Consider the following 25,702-nt stretch of genomic DNA (forward strand, 5'->3'; position numbering starts at 1 on the left):
TGAGAGTGCAGTCTCTGGCCTCAGAGAAACACAGAAGGCAGATTTGCTACAATAGCATAGTCACTTAAACTTAAATAAGTAGACTTTTTATTATACAGCAACCCTAAATTTCTCCTAAGACAAAGTCTTACCCTCCACCTAAACTCTTTCCCTTCCGCGGCTTCAAGAAGAACAAAGAAAGAAGAACCACCCCACCCCACCCCACCCCTGCTCAGGCTGGCCCAAGGAAAGGAAGTTAAGTACTCCTTGCATCTCCATACACAATTGCGATCAAATGCTAGGCTTTAGGCGCTGAGACACCAATCTTTAGGCGCTGAGACACAAAGAATGGTGTGGCAATGATTTCATCCATTATATTTAATTAACATGGATTAATTTTAACATTTAAATAAAATTTAAATGACTACTCTTCTGAAATGTATTTTGTGCCTGATGTCAAGACATGAGTTCTTATCTGGCCTTAACAAAATTATGTAGCACTTGGGGGCAAATATCAAAACAAGGAGTGCTATACTGGAAGCCAAGACACAGAAGACTTCCATAGCCACCACGACCTTCCCCTTTGTGCTATGATAGACAGGGAGGAATGTGATCCAAACACAGAAGAATACCTGCATGCTGAATGACAGGAACTTGGCCTCATTGAATGTGTCAGGCAGATTCCTAGATAAGAAGGCCATGGTGTAGCTCCCAAGTGCTAAGGAGCAGAGGTATCCCAGGACACAGTGGAAAGCCGCTGCAGAACCCTTGTTGCACATAATGATGATGTGACCATGTTCAACATGAGCATTTTGATCAATAAAAGGTGGAGAGGTAGCCAGCCATATTCCACAGATAATAAGTTGGATCAGTGTGCAGATGGGAATAATGAAATTTGGGGCCCCTGATACTATTAACCACCTCACCATTCTAGCTGGAGAAGTGACCTTGAATGCAGTAACCACTACAATAGCTTTGGCTAACACTGTGGAGAGAGCCACAGTGAACAAAGTTCCAAATGCTGTTTGCTGCAAGATGCAGGTAGCTGTGTTGGGCTGTCCTATGTAGAGCAAGCAACTGAGAAAACAGATTATGAGTGTCAATAGCAGGGTGTAGCTGAGAACCCGATTATTGGCCTTGACAATGGGTGTGTCTCTGTGCTTCACAAAGACTACAAGAACCAGAGCTGTGAGTACAGAGAAGCACAGGGCTGTAATGGTGAGTGCCATTCCCAGGGGTTCTTCATAAGCCAAAAAGCTCACAGATTTCTGGAGGCAGTGGTTCTTCTCTGAGTTTGCATAGTGACTTTCTGGACACTGCACACACTGATCCATATCTGTTCAGAAGGGGAAGTGACTGTAAATTAATTTGCAGGTGTCACCTCCCCCCTAAGCTATTAATTATCCCCATCTCATTGATATGCTTCCTGGATAACCTTCCTTTCTTTTCTGAAACAAATACTTATGTTCTCTGTGAATCATTTCCAACCTATGCAGCCTTCTTTACCTATTGTGACCAAATCAGAGGAGTCCAATGCTTTCCTGCTTTTGTCTGCTGTCCCTTAATTTGTGACTCTGTTGCATGTAGTTTATAGGTCATAAGATTACAGAATAATACTGTATAAAACGACTTGGATTCTGACATGACCTTAGAAAAATCTCTAATTTGTGGATTAGTAATTTGTTTAATGTGGACCATGTTCTTTGATGAACCTTCTTAGAGGCAAAGGGGGGAGCAGTATGTGGGGGTTCTTGGAGCAGAGATGAGGAAAAGGGATAACATTTGAAATGTAAACAACTAGATGATTAACTTACAAAAAGAATTTCATTTCTTTATTTCTTTTTTTTTAAACAGATTTATTTATTTATTTTATATATGTAAGTACACTGTTGCTACTACCTTCGGCCAGACGTGAAGAGGGCATCAGATCCATTACAGATGGTTGTAAGCCACCATGTGGTTGCTAGGATTTTAGCTCAGGACCTCTGGAAGAGCAGTCAATGATTTTAAACACTGAGCCATCTTTCCAGCACAAGAATTTAATTTGTTAGTGTGTTTAATACACAGAGTTCTAAATTAATTATTTCACTTAATTACATTCAAAATGTGGACCCTGACCTGGTACTCCCTCCCCGAGTTTCCCACTCCATCCCCCCTTCCCTTTGCCTCCCAATGGGTACCCCCACTGTGCATCCTCATTCTCCAGGGCATCAAGTCTCTACAGGAATAACCACATCCCCTCCTACTGGAGACAGAAAAGTCAGTCAGCCCTTTGCAACATGAGTTGAGGATCTCAGACCAGCCCATGTACACTCTTTGGTTGGTTGCTTAGTCTTCTGGGAACTCCCAGCATCTAATTAAGTTGACATTGATAGTCTTCTTATGGGATTGCCATCCACTTTAGTTCCCTCAATCCCTCCCCTAACTCTTCCATAGGGTTCTGCAACCTCAGTGCAATGGTTTGCTCTAAGTACTCTCATCTATTTCAGTTATATTAACCTGTTTTCATTAAATCCCCTGGATACTCCGATTTGGTTAAAAACATGAATGATTTTCAATTAATAAATACAATTGCATTCTTTGAGCTTAAATACTTCACTATTAATGTTGTTACAATTCATTACAACATTGTTTTTCAATGTTTAAGGAGAAAATTATTGAAATATGTTTAGATATGCAAAAGAGGAGTTTTGAATATTCTGCATCTAAATACTTCTGATTTTCCTTGACCTAAAAAATGTTTTATACCAAAAGGAACCGGCATGTTTAGAGAACATTTCATCCAACACAAAAGAATGTATCTTCCTCTCAATATCTTATCAATCTTTCTCCAAAACTGACCAGATACCCAGACACTAAGCAAGTCACAACAGAAGAAATTTGAAATACTCCCTGCATGTGATAAGAATACCACTGATCAAAGCTAGACATCAACAACAACAGACACAATAGAAATCATACAAATTCATGGGAACTGAACAACTATCTCAACTGTCTAATAAACGAAAAAAATGCCTTAAGGCAGAAAGAAAGAAAGCAATTGAAGACTTTCTAGAATTCAATGGAAATAAATACAGAGATTCCCAATTTTGGGACACAATAAAAATGATCCAAAAAAAAGTTCATAAATCTTGGAACCTACATTTAAAATTGGAACTAAAAAGTATCATCTTGAGTGAGGAAACTTAAATCCAAAGGACATGCATGGCATGTATTCACTTATAAGTAGATATGAGACATAAAATTCTAGATACCCACAGTATATCCCCCAGACCCAACAAAGTTAAACAAGAAAGAAGGCCCAAGTTAGGATGCTTGAACCTTACTGTGAATGGGGAAAAATAGTGATAAGAGGAAGATGGTGGGAGGTGACTGTGTGGGAGAGGGGATGAGGATGGGAATGGGGGCATTCAGGGTTAGGTGTGAGAAGAGAAGGGAGATAGGGCCAGAGGGCCAGAAGAATGAATGGAAATGCGAAGCTGCTTTAGGGGTGGGTTGAGGGCATCTCTAGGACATGCCAGAGACCTGGAATGGGAGAGGCTCCTAGAAGTTTATGGAAGTAACTTTAGCAGATGGATGGAGGAAATTGGATGAGAGAAAGAATGGGTGGGAGAGTAAGGAGGTGAGGTGTAGGAAAAGATAGAGAGATAGGGCTGGGAGAATGAACAGAAATTGGCTGGGGGTGGGAGACATTCTTTGTACATGACAGAGATCTGGGATGTAGGAGGACCCAGGGAATTTATGAGGGTGACTCTAGCTGAGAAACATAGCTGTGGGGAATATCGAGCCTGAAGTGACCCCTTTCTATAGCCAGGCAGAACCCCCGGTGGAGGAATAATGACTACACCCTACAGAAAAAAACGTTCAACCCAAAGTTTGTTCTGTCTACAGGAAATTCAGGGACACTGATGGAGCAGAGAACCAAGGAATGGCCAACAAATTGCCTTTCCAACTTGAGACACAATCCATAGGAAAGCATGAATCCATGACACTATTAACGATACTTGGTTATACTTACAGACAGGAGCTTAGCATATATGTCCTCTGAGAGGCTACACCAAGCAGCTGACTGACACAGATGCAAAGACCCACAGGCAAACATTCGATGGAACTCGGGAGTCTCTTGGAAGAGTTAGGGGAAGGATTGCAGGGCCCAGAGAGGCTAGAAAGCTGACAGGAAGACCAACAGAGTCAAATAACCTGAACCCTTGACTGCTCTCAGAGACTAAATCATCAATCAAAGAGGATACCAGGGCAGGACCTAGGACCCATGTATGCACATACAAAACTATGTCAGTCTTCAGGTGGGTTCCTCAAAACGAGTGGGGACTGTCCCTGACTCTGTTGCCTTCCTGTGGACACCATTCCCCTAACTGGATGCTTTGTCTTCCCACAATGGTAGAGAATTGCCTAACCCAGCAGAGAGTCAATATGCCAGGGTGTTGGAGATACCCAGGGGGAGCCTCCATCCTCTCAGAGGAGAAGGGGAGCGTGAAACTGACTTGTGAGATGAGGAATAGGAGCAGAGGAGGTACTGATCAGGAAGTAAACTGAATAAAAATAGAAATTAATAGAAAAAATTTGAGCTCATCTTTTACTAAGAACTTACCAGCACACCTGAAAAGTCTAAAACAAAAAAGTAATCACACCTAAGAGGAGTAGATGGCAAGAAATAATAAAACTAGTGTCTCATAACAATAAAATAGAAATAAAGAAAAAATACAAAGAATCAATGAAACAAAGAGTAGTTTTCTTGAGAAAATCAATAATATTGAGAAATCTTAATCCAAATTCACTAAAACAGTAGCCCTCTTATATGCAAATGACAAATGGACTATGAAAGACATCAGAAAAACACCATTTTTGTTACCCTCAAATCATATTAAATATCTTGGTGCAACTCTAACAAAGCAATTTAAAGTCTTCAGTGATAAAATCTTCAAATGTTTGAAGAAAGAAATTGAAGGAAATATGAGAAGATGGAAAATTCTTCCATGCTCTTGCGTTGACTGGGTTAACATATTAAAAATGGCCAACCTGTCAAAAGCAATCTACAAATCCAATGCAATCCCCTTAAAAATTCCAACACAATTCCTTATAGAACTTGACAAAGCAACTCTCAATTTCCTGTGGGAAAATAAAATATCTAGCATACCTAAGCAATATTGAGCAATAAAATAACTACTAGAGATATTACCATCACTGATCCCAAGTAGTACTACAGAGATATAGTAATAAAAACTATGTGGCATTAAATGAGACATATTGATGAATGGAATTGAATTGAAACCCAAGATAAACCTCTAAACACTCATCGGCACCTGATTTTGGATAAAGAGTCCAAAAAATGCATATTTTTTAAAAGACAGGCTCTTCATCAAATGGTGATGGTAAAATAAATTTCTGAATGAATAAGGATGCAAATAATTGCACACTCACAGTTTTGCACAAAATTGACCTCCCAGTGCATATAAGACCTCAACAGAAAAGAAGACACACTGAAACTGATAGAAGATGAAGTGGGAATGACCATGAATTCGCTGGAATAGGCAAAGACATTATGAACAAAATAATGATAATACAGGCTCTAAGGTCAACAATTAATGGGGTTTCATGGAACTGAAAACTTTTTGTAAGTCGAAGGACACAACCATTTACACAATGCAGGTAGGAATGAATGAGAAGTTATTTTTACCAACTCCATATCTTATAGAACATTAATGTCCAGAATGTATAGAGAACTCAAGAAAGTACACACACCACACACACACACACACACACACAATCCAACTGAAAATAATTGTGCAGATCTAAACAGAGAATGCTCAATAGAGGTATCTCAAATGGCTGAGAAAGATTTAAAGAAACAGTCAACATTCTTAGCCATCAGGGAAATCTAATGTAAATCAAAACTAGCTTGAGATTGCATGTTACACCTGTCAGAATGCATAAGATCAATAGCACAAGTGACATCCCATTCTGGTAAGAATATGGAGCAAGGAGAACACATCTCCATTGTTGGTAAAACTGCCAATTTGTGTATCCAACTTGGAAATCAAATAGCAGTGCTGAAGAAAGTTGGGAAATGATCTATTACAAGTTCTAGCTCTACAACTCTTGAGCACATACACAAAGGACACCTCATTCTATCACAAACACTTGTTCAAACATGTTTATTGAGGGTGTATTCATTACAACCAGAAACTGGTAATAAGCTAGGTGCTCCTCAACAGAAGAATCAAGTAATATGTCACACATATTGGAGTATTACTCAGCCTTTAAAAATTACATCAGGAAATGTGCAGGCAAATGGATGGAACTAGAAAAAAAATCTTATTCTCAGTGAGATAACCCAGACCCTGAAAGAGAAATACAGTATAACTTACAAATGGGTATTAGCCCTTATGTTAATGATAACAATTCTACAATCCATTGACCAAGAGAGATTATGTTTCTGAACCTTTCTAAAGATGAGACCCTTTAGTACAGTTCCTCATGTTGTGGGGAATCACAGTCATAATTTTTTTGCAGGAAGTTTATAAGAGTAAGATGAAAGGCAGCAAGAGATGAAGGCCCTCTGAGTTAAATAACCAAGGTGCACACATGCTCACAGAGACGGAAGCAGCAAGCACAGGGACTACATGAACTACATCATGTCCTTTATATACACTTTAGCTGTCAGATTAGAATTATGAGACTTCTAACTAGTATTAGAGAATGAGTGTAACACTAACATTTTGGCATCTTTTTGGAACACTGTTTGTTGTGTTGAGTTGCTGTGTCCAACTGCAATAGGATAATTTTTTCTTATATTTTACTTTTTCATTTTTGGTAGTTGTATCTTAGAAGCATTTTCCTTTCTAATGAGAAACAAAATAGGGATAACTGAATAGAGGAATAATACTGGGAAGAACTGAGAAGGGTCAAGGGAAGCAAAACTATAATCAGGATATATTGCATGAAAAATTGTTTTCAATAAAAGTAAGAAATGAATTAAAAATAAATAATTGATTTGAAATAAAGCAAGCATTGATTTGTGGCAGGACTTGAAGGGAGAAAAAGGAGAGATTTAATGCAATCCCATCAAAATTCTATTCAAATTTTTATACACCTTGAAAGAGCAATTCTCATCTTCCCATGGAAAAACAAAACAAAACAAAACAAAACAACAGAATAGCCAAAATCATCCTGAACAATGGGAACTTCAGGAAGAATCACTATCAATTGTGATTAAAAAGTGCATAGTAGTCATACAGAAACAAATGTTTCAATTACTGGAATCAAATCAAAGACTCAGAAATAAACCCACACACTTTATCTTTTATAAATAAGCCAAAACCATAACATGGAAAAAATAAAAGCATCTTCAACGAATAGTGCTGGACTAACTGGATGCCAATATGTAGATAAATTAAAAATATATCCATAATTATTACCCTGCATGTAACAGAAGTCTAAATGGATCAAGGACCTTAACATAAATAGATACAGCAAATCTCATAGAAGAAAAAATGGGAAATACCCTTGAATGCATTGGTACAGGACACAATTTCCTGAAGAGAACACTAATGGCTTTGGCTCTAAGACTAAAAATTGATAAATGGGCTCTCATGAACCCACAAAGCTTCTCTAAAGCATGTGTACTGTCAATAGGACAAATTGGACACCTACAGATTGAGAAAGGATCTCCACCAACCCACTATCTGACACAGGGTTAATATCCAAACTTAATAAAGAACTGAAGAAGTTAGACATAACAACCCATATAGCCCCATTAATGCATGGGGTGCAAAACTAAACAGAGAAATACCAACAGAAGAATATCAAGGGGACAAGAAACACTTAAAGATATGCTCAAATTCCTTAGTCATCAGGGAAATGCAAATCAAACCAGCTCTATGAACAGGGGAAGGCCAATGAGCAAGATGTAAAGTGACTAGGTAAACAAACAAACATCTTTAATTTGTCATCTTAAACCCAGTAGAATGGTTAAGATCAAATTTTATATTATAATCCATTTGAAGCCTGCTTGTTTCTAATGAGAGACAGAAAGGAAATAGATCTGGATGGGAGAGACGGTGGAGAGGAACTTGGAAAAACAGAGGAAAGGGAAACTGTAATCAGGATATATTATGTGAGAAAAATATATTTTCAATTCTTAAATATATTTTCTATTTTTTATTATTTTTATTGGTTGTTCTATTTATTTACATTTCAAATGTTATCCCCTCTCCCGTTGTTCCCTCTGCAAACCACCTATCTCCTCTCCCTTTTCCCTGCTTCTATGAGGGTGCTCCCCCACCCACCTATCCGCTCCTGCCTCATAAACCTAGAATTCCCCTAAGCTGGAGCATCAAGCTGCAGGACCAAGAACCTCCCCTCCCATTGATGCCAGATATGTCGATCCTCTGGAACATGTGCAGCTGGAGCCATAGGTTTCTCCAATATGTACTTTTTGGTTGGTGGTTTAGTCCTTGGGAGCTCTGGGGGGTTGGGGAGGGGTCTGGCTCTTTGATATTGCTATTCTTTGTATGGGGTTGCCATCCCCTTCAGCTCCTTTAGTCCTTTCCTTAACTCCTCCATTGGGGTCTCCATGCTCAGTGGAATGGTTGGCTGCTTTGCATCGGCATCTGTATTGTTTAGGTTCTGGCAGAGCCTCTCATGGGAAAACTATATGAGGCTCCTGTCAGCAAGTGCTTCTTGTTATCAGCAATAGAATCTGGGTTTGGTGTCTGCAGATGGAATGGATCCCTAAGTAAGATAGTCTCTGGATGTCCTTTCTGCTCCACTCATTGTCTCTACATTTCGTTTAGACAGGAGCCATTCTGGGTTAATATTTTTGAGATGCTTGGGTGGCCCCATCTCTCAACTGAGGGCCATACCTAACCTTTGGATATAGTCTTTACATGTTTTCTCTCCCCTATGTTGAGTAGTTCTGCTAATGTCATCCCCGTTGGGTCCTGGGAGCCTCATGCTTTCCTGGCATCTACAACTTTCTAGTGGTTACCCCCAGTGCTACACCTCCATTCAATTTCCTGACCCTCTATATTTCTCCCACATCCATGAGTCTGGAGGTTCCTCAGAAAATTATATGCTTGAAGACTCAGCTATACCACTCCTAGGCATATACCCAAAAGATGCTCCAACATATAACAAGGATACATGCTCCACTATGTTCATAGTAGCCTTATTTATAATAGCCAGAAGCTGAAAAGAAGCCAGATGTCCCTCAACAGAGGAATGAATACAGAAAATGTGGTACATTTACACAATGGAGAACTACTCAGCTATTAAAAACAATGACTTCATGAAATTCACAGGCTAATGGATGGAAGTAGAAAATATCCTGAGTGAGGTAACCCAATCATAAAAGAAAAAACATGGTGTGTCCTCACTGATATGTGGATAATAGGAAAAAAGCTCAGAATACCTATGGTACAACTCCCAGACCATATGAAGCTCAAGAAGAAGGAAGACCAAAGTGTAGATCCTGCAGTCCTACTTAGAAGAGGGGACAAAATAATCAGAGGAGGTAGAGAGAGTGAAGGATGTGGGAGGAAGAGAGAGGGGGAGGGAAAACGGGGCAGGATCAGGTAAGAAAAATATATTTTAAATAAAAGAAAAAATAGATGTTCATTTTACTCAATATGAATCAGTCAATAATTATTAAAAAAATGAGAAAACAAAACATAGCTTGAAGGCTTTCCAACATTTTTTTCTAGGACATGATTACTGGAGTTGTAACGGTCAAGGCAGAAGGACAATGAGAGTCAGTTGTAACACTGAATCACTGAACCCACAATAGCAGTTTGTCATATCCATTGTAATATTATGTTATCAAAAACCCTCTGTTTGTTTAAAACAAAATTATTCAAAACAAAAACCAACCAACCAAACAAGCAAAAACAAACAAACAAAAAAAATCTGAAGAGATAGCACATGGTGGCAAGGATGTGGAGCAAGGGGAATATTTCTTCATTCCTGGCAAAGTGCAAACTTGTACAACCACTTTGGACATCCACTTAGCAGTTTCTCAGAAAACTGGAACAGTTCTACCTCAAGATGCAGCCATACCATCTCTTGCATACAGTCAAAGTATGCTTCAGAATTACATAAAGACACTTGCTCAACTATGTTTATAGTAGTTTTATTCATAATAGTAAGAAAATGGAAAAAAAAACTCAACATCCCTCAATTGAAGAATGGAAAAGAATATGTGGTACATCTAGTCAATAGAATACTAAAAACAAGGGTATCATGAAGTTTGCAGGCAAATGGACGGAACTTGAGAATATCATCCAGAATGTGGTAACCCAGTCACAGTCAAACAGGATGGAGGTTGGAGACTCTTGAGGAAGAATAGGAGGAAGGATTGAGACCTCACAGGAAGACCAATGGTGTCAACTAACCTGGATCCTTTTGGCTCTCAGAGTCTGAACTACCATCTAAAGAATATACACAGGCCGGGCATGGTGGTGCATGCCTTTAATCCCAGCACTCGGGAGGCAGAGGCAGGCGGATTTCTGAGTTCGAGACCAGCCTGGCCTACAAAGTGAGTTCCAGGACAGCCAGGGCTGTACAGAGAAACCCTGTCTTGAAAAAAAAAAAACCAAAAACCAAAACCAAAACCAAAACAAACAGACAAACAAAAAAAGAATATACACAGGCTGGACCTAGGCCTCCCTGCATATATGTATCAGATGTGCAGCTTGATCTTCATGTCAGTCTTGAACAGCTGGAATGATGGGTATCCCCAAAGTGGTTGTCTTGTATGTAGGATATATGCTTCTAGCTGGGCAGCCTTTTGTAGCTTCAGTGGGAATGGTAGTACATATTGTCACAGAGACTTAAAGTGCCAGTGGGGGGGAATACTGAGTTGGCCCCCACCAAACCAGAGGAGAAGAGGATGGGGGCTGGGGGGAAGATTATAGAGGGTGGGAACAGGAGGGGAGGCAGAAAGCAGGATGTAAGTTGTATAATTAAAAAAGAAAAAATTAAATAAAAATATTTTATGTCCCTTCCCAACTGTAATACAAATGGAGAATTACAAGAAAAAACAAATTCTAACAAATTAAAAGGGGATGTTTATAAATTGTTAATGGTCTTGATCAGGAAAGAATCCACATATAGGGGATTAGACTTAGAAAGTTATCTCTTTCCTTTTCGTTCCTATGCTTTTCTTTCTTTCTTATCTAACAAGAGGAAAAGGGGGAAAGAAGGGATGAAAAGGAAAAGGGTGTATAGGAGTAATATAGGAATACTAGTTTAAAAGGGTAGATTATTGAATCTACACTTAAACTATAGTACTACTACAAAACAGAAATCTTACATTGGTATTGATCTTTGTATACTGATACAAAATTGAGGTTATATTTTACTATACTATTCTATGTATATAGGTTTTTAACTTTTATTTGAGTTATATTACTTATGTAGTTCCTAAAAATGTAAAATAACATTCTAGTCCTTTTGAAAGCTGGGATTAGAAATTGTTAAGAGTAAATAAGAAGTGCAAGTTTTAGTCAGGCAATCCAACTCAAGATTATGTTAGATATTAGTCTGGCTAAATCAAGTAAGATGTTTTCAAGCTTATTCATATAGTGAATAGTAAGAACAATGTTTGACAATTCAGATATACTACAGGTGTACAGATGGTCTTCACAAACCTTGGAGATTTATAGAATATGTCATTTAAAGTAGTTTTATTACTAAGAGATAATCTTTGACATTGAGACAAATATGTTCCTAACATACCCTCAGTCCTATTCAAAGAAGATGATGAGCATCAAAGAATCTCCATATGGAGTTTTCTTAAAGTGTGGCAAACTGCCACTAAGCAGAAAACCGCCTCTGCTTCAACTGTAGACAAAATGATGCCAAAAAGAATAAGCAGATGCAGGAAATTTGACTGTCATAAAGGACAAGCAGATGCATGGAAGTCGATTGTTGAGCTTTGCCAAGACAAGTTAAGCAGGACTTCATAATTTCTGCTCCAGAAAAGATCTGATATTTATATTAGGCCAGAAGGCTGAAGATGAATGCTCAAATTTTATAGAGACAGTTTGGAGTTCAGGCAGCCAAGTATGTCTGTCATTTTATAATTTTGAAAGCTGCTTTCTCTGCATATCCTGTATACTCTGGTAATATTTATTCCTTCTCAAGTCTCTGGTGGGAATGTAAAATAGATAGTTATAGTCTCACATAAAAATTTAAGTTGTTTTCCTTTAAAATGATGTTTTGGTTTAGTAATGCAACTTATGATAGAAAATAATCTAGACACAGAACACTTAACTGAGTATTAGATAGATAATAGAGTATTTTATCCAAAATTGTCACTGTATATGGACTAGCCATTATAATGTAAATCTTACTTGATGGTCTTCATAATTGTTATTATTGTATATAGATTATTATTGTAAGACAAAGAGCCTTTTATTGGGCCAAAAAAGGGAAATCTAAGCACAATGTTTTGTGCACTGTGGAAATATTATTATTTTGTTATTTAAATGTTGATTTCTATGTCCTCATATTTTGTTTCAATTTAGACATGCCACTGTAATGCTCATGTCAAGAATATCCTGTCAAGCCAGGTGTGGTGGCGCACACCTTTAATCCCAGCACTCGGGAGGCAGAGGCAGGCGGATTTCTGAGTTCGAGGCCAGCCTGGTCTACAAAGTGAGTTCCAGGACAGCCAGGGCTATACAGAGAAACCCTGTCTCGAAAAACCAAAAAAAAAAAAAGAATATCCTGTCCAAAGTTTGTACAATGATTGGTCTTTTATTTTCTACCTTGTCAATAAAAGCTGATCAGTCAATGACTGGCTAGAAGAAAGAGTAGGGTGGGACTTCTGGTAGACAGGGAAGGGGGAAAATTAGAAAAATGAGACAGATTCAGCTATGAAGGAGGAGAGGAGACATTATGGTAAAATATACCTGAAGCCCAAAGGGCCAGACCAACACTAAAGTGCTAGTGTCTCAGGAATTTTGGCTTGGAGTTAGCTAGATTAATTTAGAGGATTAAAACAGGTCAATGACTGTCCAAGTATTTCAGTAAAGTTTGATTAAATAAATAGTGTTCTCTCTGTGTCATTACTGGGGAGTTAAGATAAACAAAGTTTACAAGTTAATTGCCTGAATATATTTATAATAATATTAACTGTTGCAAGGGGAAATATTGAAATCTAATGCAAAAAACCATTCTATTTATTTGAAGGTGACCCTTATAATGTCTGCCAATAAGGAAGGAGACAGAAATCCAACTGGCCATCTATTACCAACAAAGCAATTGGTCCAGTAATAGGACTACTTTTTAAGAATTTGAATCATTGGCTAAAATACTGCATGGAAATGCCCCAAACAAGCTTTTGTCTAGACAATATGTTGTTCTGCCAAAAGTGTCAGCAAGGCCCCACTGCTGAAGCAAATAACTCTTTGAATATGGAGAGGTGAGAATGATTCTTAATAGACCCTTCACCTCCAGGTTTCACCATCTGTGACTGAGAAAGGTAGTCTGTAGGCTGACAAAAGATGAGCACAAGAAACAACACAACTACAAAAAAAAAAATGGTTTAAAAGAAGTTCTTCCCGAAAAATATGGCACAAACCTTGAGAGAGTAACCAACCTACCTATGATTTGACTCAAGGACCACTCTATGAGATGAATCCCATTTTTTGAGGACTGCTTGAGCAACAAACAAATAGAAATTAAATAGCCAAGAGGTTTTGAGTAAAACCAATATTGTCTGGAAAAAATGATGCTTATTTATATTCTCCCATAATCATAGATCAGTGATGTATTCAGACATCATTAGAGATATAAATACAGAGAGGGGGATGGAGGAAGAGAGAGAGAGAGAGACAGACAGAGAGAGAGAGAGAGAGAGAGAGAGACAGAGACAGAGACAGAGAGAGAGAGAGGCAGGCCTTGGTACAACAGCTTTAAGTGAGATGTCCCCATCAATTACTTCCTCTTAGAGCTTGGGGAAAACCCATGGAAGATGTAGCAGAAGAAGTAGGCAAGATAGAGAGGATAGAAGAAAGCAGGAAAACAAGTCTTTCTATAACAACTAAGCAACAGATATATGAACACCCTAAGGTAAAGCAGGAATCATGGGACCTACACAGGTCTATACTAGGTATCTTCATGTAGACAATACCTTTCAGTTTAGAACTTTTATAGGACTTTTATTTTTACATGTAAACAAGTGAGTCTCTGATTGTTATGCCCTCTCTTGGGGCTTTTTAACTTTCTGTTGTCTTATATTCTCAAACTTTGATATGCTTGGCATTGCTTTATTATATTTATTTTGTTATGTTTTGTTGTTATCTAAGAGAAAATCAGAAGTAGATATAGATTGGGTAAGAGGTGGGTAGGAACTAGGAGAAGTGGAGGGAAAGAAGATTCTATTTAGACTATATTGAGTAAGAAAGGAGTCTATGTTTGATAAAAGAGAAGCAAAATTTTAAAAGATCAAATTATTTGAAATAATGTATTTTCAGTAAAACAAAGAGACTCAGTATATATATCTCCATCTCTATCTATCTATCTATCTATCTATCTATCTATCTATCTATCTATCTATCTATGGGAAACTAACTCTCCTGTCACATGTGTGTTTAAAAACTCATCTACTGAAAATAATAAAGAGAATAATTAATAAAGGGTTATATTAAGTCAATCCTACATATGACTGAGCATTAAAAGCATAATCAGGAGGGAGAGATCTGGGTGGGAAAGGGGACAGAAAGGGATGGGGGGGGGCATGATCAGGTATTTGGTAGGAGGAACAGTACTGAAGTCCTGAGGGCCAGTAAAAAGTATGAAAACAGGCAACTTTGGGAGGTGGGAGGTGGGTAGGACCTTCAAAAATGTACCAGAGACCTGAGAGGTGGGAGACTTTCAGGACTCAAAGGGAGGAACCATAGATGAAATTCCTATATTCAGTGGGGAGAGGGAACTTGTAGAGCTCACCTCCAGCAGAAAGACAGGGCATCAAGTGAGAGAAGGGGTTGCCATCCCACAGCCAAAAACTCTGACTTATAATTGTTCTGGTCTGAAAGAACTGCAGGGACAAAAATGGAGAAGAGTTTGAGGATAAGGAAGTCCAGCAACAGGCCCAAACTGGGATCCAGCTCATGGGAAGGCCCCAAGGCCTGACACTATTACTGAGGCTGTGGTGTGCTAACGAAAATGGGCCCATCATGATTGCCCTCCAAAAGACCCAACAGACAGCTGACAGAATCAGATGCAGATATTTACACCCAACAAATGGACAGAAGCTGCTGGCTCTTGTGGTTGAATTAGGAAAAGCTGGAAAAAGCTGAGGAGGAGGGCAACCCTGGGGGAGGACCAGCAGTCTCAACTAACATGGACCCCGTGATCTCTCAGACACTGGGCCACCAACCAGGCAGTGTTCATCAGCTGATATGAGGCCCCTAACACATATGCAGTAAAGGACTGCCGGGTCTCCACTCAGTCTGAGAACCCTCAAGAGATTGGAAGCCCCAGGGCTAGGGGAGTTCTGGTGAGATGGGGTGTATAGGAATGGTCACATCCTTGTGGAGACAGGTGGTGGAGGGGGGGGGTAGGTATGGGATGTGGAACAGTCAGACGGTGGACTGAGAGGGGGGAAATATCTGGACTGTAAAAAAGGATTAAATAAAATTTAAAAAAATCTAAAAACGATGCTAAAAACACTGTTTCCATGGTGTAATGAAAGGGACTGTGTATTTGTGGGAAAAGTGAGTATTCAGGGGGAAGATATGTGCAATGGCTCAGCAATGTAAGTTGAGGATGTTTTCAATGTCTAGGGTCTGTGATGTCAAACAGAAATCATCTAGCCTTAGGCTCCTCTGTGCAGATTTCAGGTGATGCACTTCTCCCTGGCAAGATCATTTCACGGTGTGAATCGCCTCTGGATGCCAGTGCAAGAAATTTATGTCAAAGTGGCCATAAGACTGTTACTAAGAGACAGACAAATGTATTCCCATGTTTACTGCTAGAAGACAAAGCTTTGTGAGAAATCTTGAATTTATGATGTGAAAGTGTATACTTGTCTGTCCTTTCCTTGATATCTTTCCTGAACGTCAGGGGACTAAGCCCCTGGGATATTTATTTCATGGTTAATTTTTACTACACCCATGAACTTATACTCCTATTGTATAATCATTTCATAGTGCATGCTGGCTTTACCTTCCCTTTTCTTCCCCTGGTACATACATACATACATACATACACACACACACACACACACACATACACACACACAGAAACAACAACAACAACAACAACAACAACAACAACAAACCTAAAAACAAAACAAAAAATAAACCAAGCAAAAAAAAAAAAACAAATAGCAATGTTTAAATTTCTAACTACTGGGCAAGAATTTATCTCTTACTTCTCTCCAGTCCTTTCCTGTTTGCTTAGGTATTGCAGACTCCTGTGGACAAGTTGGAAACATCTCTGTAAGCCTTTATTTATTTACCTGTCTCATTGGAAATCTCATTGTCTGCACAGGGAGTACAATCAAAGCAGCAGACAGCCTTCCCCTCCTGGGCAGCTTTCCTGAATCCAGGCCTACAGCTCTCACTGCACACAGACTTAGGAATCTAGGAGGAATGAAATCTATTAGCAAATGCCTGGACTTTTTGAAAAATCCAAATTTTTGGACTATTTCTGAGTATCATTGAAGAGTTACTTTGTAAATGCTTCCAATAAAAGTTGAAGATAATGACTTTGGAATTACTAATTTTGGTTCCTTTTGCATGAGATCATCCACATGTTTACATGTTGGGCCAATACTGTCCAGCTGTTGTAAAGAGTACCTCATTAAAGTAGTATTGGAGAATGTCATGGTACGACTTCAAAGTTAATGTGTCTCAAGCTTACTGGCTACTAGGTGGAGCTTTTGTATCCAATGTGAGTATAAATCTTGATTGAGAACTTTACAGGGCTTGGTTTTTTAATGGAAACAAATCTTACGCAGTTCTGGGAGGAATTTTATAGAGACATTTACCTGAGATGGGAAGAGCCACCACATAATCGGTGTCAGCATTTTATTGTCCACTGTCTCAGACAAAAATGAAATATAGATAGAAGGTAAGCAACCACATTCTTTGATTTCTGATTCTGATCTGTGAATATGATGTCATCACATCTTCTGGCACCTAAAACACTCTTTTTCTACCATATCATACATGCCCAGAGTGTCAGTTAAAAGAAACCCATACTTCCTTCAGTCAACTTTTCTTGACTCTTTATGTGAAGCACCAAACAAAAATAACACACACACACGTACATACACACACACACACACCACACTGGCCTGTCATGATATTTTACCTTTTCAGAAGCTGAAAAATAGAATTTCATCTTAGCTCTCTCACTGAAATTTCAACTTCTTTTCGTTTGTTTGTTTGTTTTGTGTTTTTGAGACAGGGTTTCTCTGTGTAACCCTGGCTGTCCTGGAACTCACTTTGTAGACCAGGCTGGCCTTTAACTCAGAAATCCGCCCGCCTCTGCCTCCCAAGTGCTGGGATTAAAGGCATGTGCCACCACTGCCCGAAATTTCAACTTCTTTCAAATAAAGAAATTTCAACTTCTTTCAAATAAAGAAATTTCAACTTCTTTCAAATAAACTCAATCAGTGTTTTGAGGCAGTGGCAGAAATCTTATAGACACTATTTATAAGAAAATGAAGACACTATTGCATATACCAGCAAGATTTGACCTACTCAGCCATCACTGGGAAGAGAGGCCCTTTGGTCTTGCAAACTTTATATGCCAGGTAGAAGAAGCAGGAGTGGGTGGGTTGGGGAGCAGGGTTGGGGGGAGAGGGTATTGGGGAGTTTCAGGATAGCATTTGAAATGTAAATGAAGAAAATATCTAATAAAATTGTTAAAAAAAAAGAAATGTGTGGTTATTTAAAACAACTTTTCCATTAATCAAAGTCAGGGAAATGACAAAATAGTCAAATGTTGGCTGTTACTTATTAGGAGTTAAAGATTGACTGATACTGAATGAGTGTCCAATTAACATTATATCCTGAAAATTACTTTTGTTTTTATAAAAAGGCAAGGCAGTGAGGTAAGTCACAACATACTTTTGTAAACTGTGTAGGCCACTGTATCATTTCCTCAGATAAAGACAACTGGTGACCCTGGGGAGAATTTGGAGAAAAAGTTCCTACTTTCATCTTTAATCCAAGACCTGCTGGGAAATTCCAAAAATTGAAAATGTCATATTCTGAATATAAGTTTTTCCTCTCATCTATTACAGATCGACTGCTTAGATGTTTTTTAAGTAGGGTGATCTTTAGAAAAGGGAGGATCTAGAAGAGATGCAGAGATGTATACTGAAATCTGAGATACTAAAAATATTTTAAAAAATATAATACAAATAATCTCAGTGTCTTTTATTCCATCTGATGAAAAGCAACTATAAAGGAGGCATCAAAATGGTTGAGTAAATAAAATATACTTGAATTGAAATGTATTCAGTTTCAAAAATCACTCTGTTCAGGAGAAATCATTCAATTAAATATAGCTAAGAAAACACGTTATGTGGATTCAGTTCATTCAAAATTCTTTGAACAGCTAGCCACAAGTGTTAACTTTTAGAATATATTCAGATCTTCCATGTGTAAAATGAAGACTCTCAAGTTGAAAGTTCAATTTAAAGTGATCCTTAACTCTATAATCCTGTGTTACTAGTCAGAAACATTTTAATTCTTAAGGATCTATTGTGCCAGTGTCTGCTCTGAGGAATATACATGGGAATTCTCAACTTCTCATATTGAAGATATTATGAAAAAGCCTGTAATGCAACTTGTTATATGAATTTAGGATTAGTTTAATATGTTTTTTCCTCTGTTCCTGGCACACAATTTATAAAGATACTTAACTCGAGATTTTGCATTGAACATCAGAGTAAAACAGATATTCTCTCGCTTGCTAATTCACAACATATTCTAAAGCCTTTGATGACTAATACTAATCCTCAATAAATAATAAAAAATGTGACATTGCTGATAATACACAGGAAGGGATATTACCTGCCAGGGCAAGAATGCAATTCCTTCTCCATTGGCATATGGTTGTGTCTGTATTTGTTGAACAGTCATCTCATGGAGGCTGTGAGCAAGAGCATACACAGCATTGTATATGTTGTAGCTCTCTTCACTCATGGCTGGGTCAATAATGTGTCTGGGCAGTAAGTCCAAAGATGCATTGGGTTGGCAGTTTTCCAAAAGTTGGCAATCAAACTCAGAAAAAGGGCAATTGAAGAAAAAACCCCAAAATTTAGGAAGATAATCATCTCCTGGGTATGTGTAGGGATTAACTGTTTGAACAAAATCCACAAACTCAACCATCTCTTCATGATGGTGTGAAAAAATGAGACTCCCATGAAAGGATTCTATCATAAAATAATCAGAATAGTAGTCAATATCCCATTGAGAGTTCAAGACCCAGACTTTCCATGTCACTAACAGTTGTGCAATGTGTCGCATTAAACCTTGTAAAGAAACAATGTCCCCATAAATAACAATCACATTTGCTGATGATTCCTGGATCTTCTCCATATTTTTCCATATTGCATCAGAATATGAATTCCAGGTGCCAGGAATCATTTTCACAAAGGCTATGCAGATCCTATTACTTTCCATAATGTCTCTAAAGTCTGATAGAATCTGAGTCCCTCTGGGGTCATTTGGGACAATCAGACCCACCCAGGACCAGCTGAAATGAAGCATCAAAGACACTAAGGCCAGTGACAGATATGTGTCTTCGGGGGCCACCTGATAGAGAGTTTTAAACTGACTTTGGTCATTCATGTTAGAATCAAAATGTCCAAAAGTGAGCTGTACAAAACAAAATTGAAAACAAGAGAAAGAATATTGGCATCGAACACAGTCTCAATCCTGAATCAACAGAAGCCAAGATGAAGATGACTTTGTCATATTTTGAAAAGCCAACTCATCACAGAGTTTTCAACAAAAAGCACTGACAGTTCTCTATTTTAAATAACATAGCTAGACCTATTCACCTCTCCTTCCATTCTATTTCAGGTAATGGAAATGTGGATCAGTCATCAAGTACCTTCATACTTTACTTTGGTTCTTTTTTTTTTTTTTTTTTTTTTTTTTTTTTTTGGTTTTTCGAGACAGGGTTTCTCTGTGTAGCCCTGGCTGTCCTGGCACTCACTTCGTAGACCAGGATGGCCTCGAACTCAGAAATCCGCCTGCCTCTGCCTCCCGAGTGCTGGGATTAAAGGCATGCGCCACCACGCCCGGCATTTACTTTGGTTCTTGTTTAATTCAAGTACCCATAGTTTACATTTTCAGAAAGCTGTAATGCTAAAAAATGATATCTGACTCCAGTTCCCACATCCTACTGCTCACCTGAGGTATTTTGTAGAGTTGTAGCAGTGTCCCAATATGGGCAGATATCGCCCATGATGTTCCAGTCAGTGCTGCAGGTAAATTCCTCTTCTGGCCACAGTTATAATTCACTAGCTGATTGCTCAACCCTGCGAGCCAAAGAAAGGGACCAAGAAGAATATTCTTTTCAGAAAATTTAATGTTATGATGCTCAAATCCAAGAGTTGTGTTGGGTAGAAGATGAGGATTTCTGTTGATCTCCTCAATGGTAAATACCAGGGCCAGAAGAAACTGGTAGTTCATAAAATTATACCTGCAAAGATTTCATAAAATTACATGGAAGAAAGACATAAACCATACAATCTTCATACTTTTTGAAATAGCTTTTTCATTCAAATGGCAATGTTTCTATAAAATTCTTGTTTTAATATCTTTTCATGAATTGTTTACAATTAGAATGGGCATTTTAAGTATGTAGTATTAGGTAAGATCTGACAGCATTAACATTCATTAATCATGGTCTCAGGGACTCTTACTATATTGATTTATTTATCTTGTATGTGTGGAGAAAATGGTGCACAGATAAGTAATTATGTTCTGACAAATCATAAGAACATTTAATGCTTAAATCTTGGCTTATCAGTGTCTACAGTAATAAAATGACAATATACCTTGACCCAGTCACCCAAGTTTTTGTGACAATATCCCATTTAAAGAATATCACAAAGATAATTTAAGTCATATATTGCTATAGTTGTCATTTTGTGGGTTTTTTTTTTTGTTTTGTTTTTTGTTTTTGTTTTTGCTTTTTGGTTTTTTGTTTGTTTGTTTGTTTGTTTTTTGTTTTTTGGTTTTTTGAGACATGGTTTCTCTGTATAGCCCTGGCAGTCCTGGAACTCACTTTGTAGACCAGGCTGGCCTCAAACTCAGAAATCTGCCTGCCTCGGATTCCCGAGTGCTGGGTTGTGCTATTTTTAATAGGGTGGTCCAGGGTGGATTGAACTCATGGGGATCTCTCTTCCTCTGCTTTTAAGCTTTGGGGAGTAATTCATGTGTATCCACATCCAAATTTATTTTATATTTATTGTTTTTATAAGCTGTGTGCATCACTTATCGGGATATGAGTCCCTGTGAGGGTAGAGGTCCATGAGTCTTAATAACAATAATTGCCTGGAAGAGAAGAACTTCAACAGCCAGTCTAAGCTACCCACACATTATTTCACAGAATCTCTTAATCAATTGTTTAATTATTGACTAACTGACTGAGTTATTGGATGAAGTGTGCTGTTCACAATGCTGTTTCCTAAGTTTATATTTGTAAATATTTTTTTTCAGTTGGATATACATAATTCATATTAAGCTATTTTTCAGAGTTTCATAGGTAAACAGTATTACTTTTGTATATTTTGGAAAGATATATAGGGAAGGAGATTAAATTTATATTAAACATACATATTGAAAAAAGAAAAAAAGGTATATTAAATGTATTTTTTTTCCGTAGAATTCTGGCCTTATAGTCACATACTTATTTTTATTTATTCAACTCTCATTTTTCTGCTTCTCTATTTCTTTTCCAAAACTTTTTTTTCCTTTAACACAGATGGTTATCTGCCATATATCTGACATTAATGCTGTCTCAAAGAACACTGGATACTCAATAGAACATCCTCTATACTTCTTTTCTGGGATGCTGCTGAGATTTACAGTTTGCATGCCCTGAGTTTCATTTCTTTTAAATGTAATGGATTTGCCTAGAAACTTCACATGAAATCAAACAAAAGACTTTGCATATATCATAATTCTAAAATAATTAATAAGGATGAAAATGTATGTAGCAGAGTAAAATCATGAAATAAAAAAACCCTTATGAGTAATGTTCTGGCAGCAAAGACTAAAGTAGTTTTTATCAAGTTGACATACAACTAGTCAGAAAAAAAAAGAAATATGAAGCAAAAAAAAATCTACAAATGCTTTAGACAACATGTAAATGTTAAGAAATTGTTAATAGCAGTTTAATAATTGATAGGAGTATGAATGAACAAAAATAATCTTAAAAATGGTTATTAACATAATGATAGTAAAAAATCCTGTAGACAAATCAGTAGGAAAGATAAGAAATCAGGAAATTTTTTCGTATTATTTCTAAATGTCTACTACATCAGGTAATTTACTTAAAAAATCAAAGAATACTTCATAAGTTATTTACATACTTAACTAGAGCAGATAACATTGAAACAACATACAACTCAATAATATCTTAATACTTTAAAAGAAAATTAATCTATAAAGGTCTGAATTCACATTTCTTCCTTTAAGTAGGCGTTAGAGATAAGTGGTAGTACAGTCCTCACAGTGCTGGCAATGACAGGCATCAGCACTCACTTCAGCCAGACCCTGACAAAATTCTTTACATCAGACAGGTTGATGTACATTTCATGGCCTGCTTGTACTTGTGTTCCTGGTTGGGCAGGAAAATGCCCCTGTATATTACATCTTCCTTCACAACTGCCCTGAGGATAGGGGAGCAAGAAAACACAACCATAGAGCCGAGTAAAAAACAATACTTAGATGAAGAAAGATAAGTAGATACAGAAGAGCAGACATCATAGTTGTACTTTGCAAGTAAATTAATGCAGGACACATACATCCTAGAACTCGATGAAAGGATTCAGAGGACACTCAGTTGCCATTATTCAATTGTGTGCAAAGAAAAGACCACAAGTCTGCAATTCAAAGAAAATGAGACCTCAATTATAAAGCCACAGGTAAGAGTACAGGAATGTGCTTGGGACCAACATACTTAGGGATGGAATAGTTTTCACTGCTAATACTCATAAGGATAAAAATGGAGAAGCAGCTGGGCAGTGGTGGTGCACACCCTTAATCCCAGCACTTGGGAGGCAGAGGCAGGCAGATTTCTGAGTTCGAGGCCAGCCTGGTCTACAGAGTGAGTTCCAGGACAGCCAGGGCTACACAGAGAAACCCTGTCTCAAAAAACCAAAAAAAAAAAAAAAAAAAAAAATGGAGAAAGCAGTCTGGAATAATTGATAGGCACCAGAGCAATGTCCTAGAAAACTAGAAGTTACTTCATTTTTTTTTTATTGTGGAAAAAATAATACAAAAATTAAGTATATTAAGAAATATTTATTTTGGAATTGCATAGTATAAGACAAGATAGTTAATATTTTATATTAAAAATACTGTTTTTCTGTCATGAACTAATTTGATTGAATTTCTGATTGCATAAAAGGTTGAGGAATTTTACAAGATATAATTGTCTCATTAGCATGAATAAGCTAGATACTATCGCTCATATAACTGAAAGTATAGCCTTTTCACATATGGGCATGTTGCTGCATAATATACAGAAAAACACATACAGATGTACATTGTTGCATGAGCTGCTGAAAGGAGAGAGCAGAGGGAATAGACAGTAAGAAGGGGAATTAGTTATGATGAAGAACATGTGGCTCCAGTCAGCATCTAATTCCCTTAGTTGGTTAGGCATATTAGACAAATTTCTGGGTTTATTTGAGAATCAATGTAATCCTAAAGAAATTAAATCTATCTCAGTTACTACATCAAGGAACTATTACATGTATATATAAAATTTTTGATCTATTGGTATCTAAGGTATGCTAGTTTCAAACTAAATGAGTCACCACCCCAAATATGATATTTTATATTTGAAAATATTTACTTCTCCACTGTTCTCAATGGTTTACTGAAAATCCCACCAATGTGTTAAGAAATACACAGTAATTATTGTTACTGAGCACAATTATTGTTCAGTACTATATTTTATTTTGTAGATTTTAAAAATAGATTTACAAACTCTATTGGTATAGTTTAGGGTATTTTTTAATTGATCCATAGAGATATAAGATAAGCACACTTTACTTCCTCTCTAAAGAGACACACTTTAATATTCTTCATCAATTTTTCTAAGGAATTCAGATTTTTCTTACATTACTCCTTAATCTTGCAGATTTCAGAAGAGCTAAAAAGTGGTCCTAAATGGCCACCCTCAAAGCAAGAGTATCTTGATAAGCACATCCATATACATGAAGGAAAGCACTGGAAACATATAGGGCGAAAGGTAAACATTTAGAATAAAATTAAAATTAAAAAGTTTAGCAAAGAAACTCTGAAATGCAAATCACACACACACACACACACACAGAAAGAGAGAGAGAGAGAGAGAGAGAGAGAGAGAGAGAGAGAGAGAGAGAGAGAGAGAGAGAGTTATGTGTAGGAGAACGGTGCTCCCAAAATTTAATTTTGACAGTCCCAAAGTCAGGTGCATGTGAAAATAGCAAGTTAGCAAGTCTTGTCACTCAATATTTAGAAGTCTCGTATTCATTGACATCTTCTATCCTCAGAAGAGCACATCTGGACTTTAAGAAAGCTCAGAAGTACCAGGTCATACTTAGATTAAATTATCCATATTTTGAAATCATGACACTGAAAATATTCAATTCATCTGGCATTACAAGCATAAAAAATTGCATGAAGTTCCAATATGATATAAGGAAAGCAAAATGAATAACATCAAAATGATCACTTTTCCTTTGAAAGAGAAAAAGAAGTGCAAATGAAACTATAACTTCAGAGATTTGAGAGTGGAAAACAGTGATTGTGAAAAACTCACGAATGTTTTAATCCATATATCCTTTATTTCACAAGCATTCTGAACTTTTACAAGGAATAATTGTACTTACTCTATGTAAATATCCTGGAAATAGTGTAGTTCAATTTCATGGGGAACATGGTCACGTGTGTAGTAACTATGAAGAGGAAAAAATGCACCAATTGTCACATCTCCTTCATGGTAAGTATATTCCTTGATTGTTCCATAGCACTTATCACCAGTTAAGGCACATACAAAATTGGGAATATACAAAACCCCAAAGATAAAAATCCAGAACATCCTATTAACACACATATATATGCCCATCCATAAGACTGATGGATACAGATCTAATGATCCAGCAGGTATATATTGGCGTCAAGTGTTTGTGAACATGTGTGTTTCTAACTTTGCTAACGAGAGCAGATGTCACAACACCTTTCTCAAGTTCCTATTGACACTTCTGCCACTGTTATTCAGAGTTCTGAATTCCCTTAGGCACTGCATCTGAGCCCCTGTGTTCTGCTTGAAAACAAGTTGGAAAACATGTCTTAGATTTTCTTCTCTAGATACAGGCACCATGATTTCAGCCAAGAAGACAGACAGCTCTAGGAACAACTTCCTGTTGGGCTGTTTTGGCCAAATTTGAAGCAAAAAACTTTTTATTATGACAACAACTTTAGCTGACAAAAGCATGCTAAATCATAGGTTG

General features: G+C 37.4%; 1 protein-coding gene across 1 annotated transcript; it reads right to left on the bottom strand.

Annotated features, from left to right (window-relative positions):
* Window positions 1-380: 380 nt before the first annotated feature.
* LOC110287835 (vomeronasal type-2 receptor 116-like) lies at window positions 381-25,317 on the bottom strand. Its single transcript, XM_085841822.1, has 6 exons — window positions 25,082-25,317; window positions 20,382-20,673; window positions 19,035-19,841; window positions 18,084-18,311; window positions 16,466-16,589; window positions 381-1,315 (listed from the first exon to the last, which is right to left on the bottom strand). The coding sequence occupies exons 1-6, from the start codon at window positions 25,315-25,317 to the stop codon at window positions 396-398; spliced, it is 2,607 nt and encodes an 868-aa protein (XP_085697948.1). The 3' UTR covers window positions 381-395.
* Window positions 25,318-25,702: the final 385 nt, after the last annotated feature.

Source organism: Mus caroli, unplaced genomic scaffold (assembly GCF_978045245.1).
Source record: "Mus caroli unplaced genomic scaffold, Mus_caroli_1 scaffold_8, whole genome shotgun sequence".
Taxonomy (NCBI): domain Eukaryota; kingdom Metazoa; phylum Chordata; class Mammalia; order Rodentia; family Muridae; genus Mus; species Mus caroli.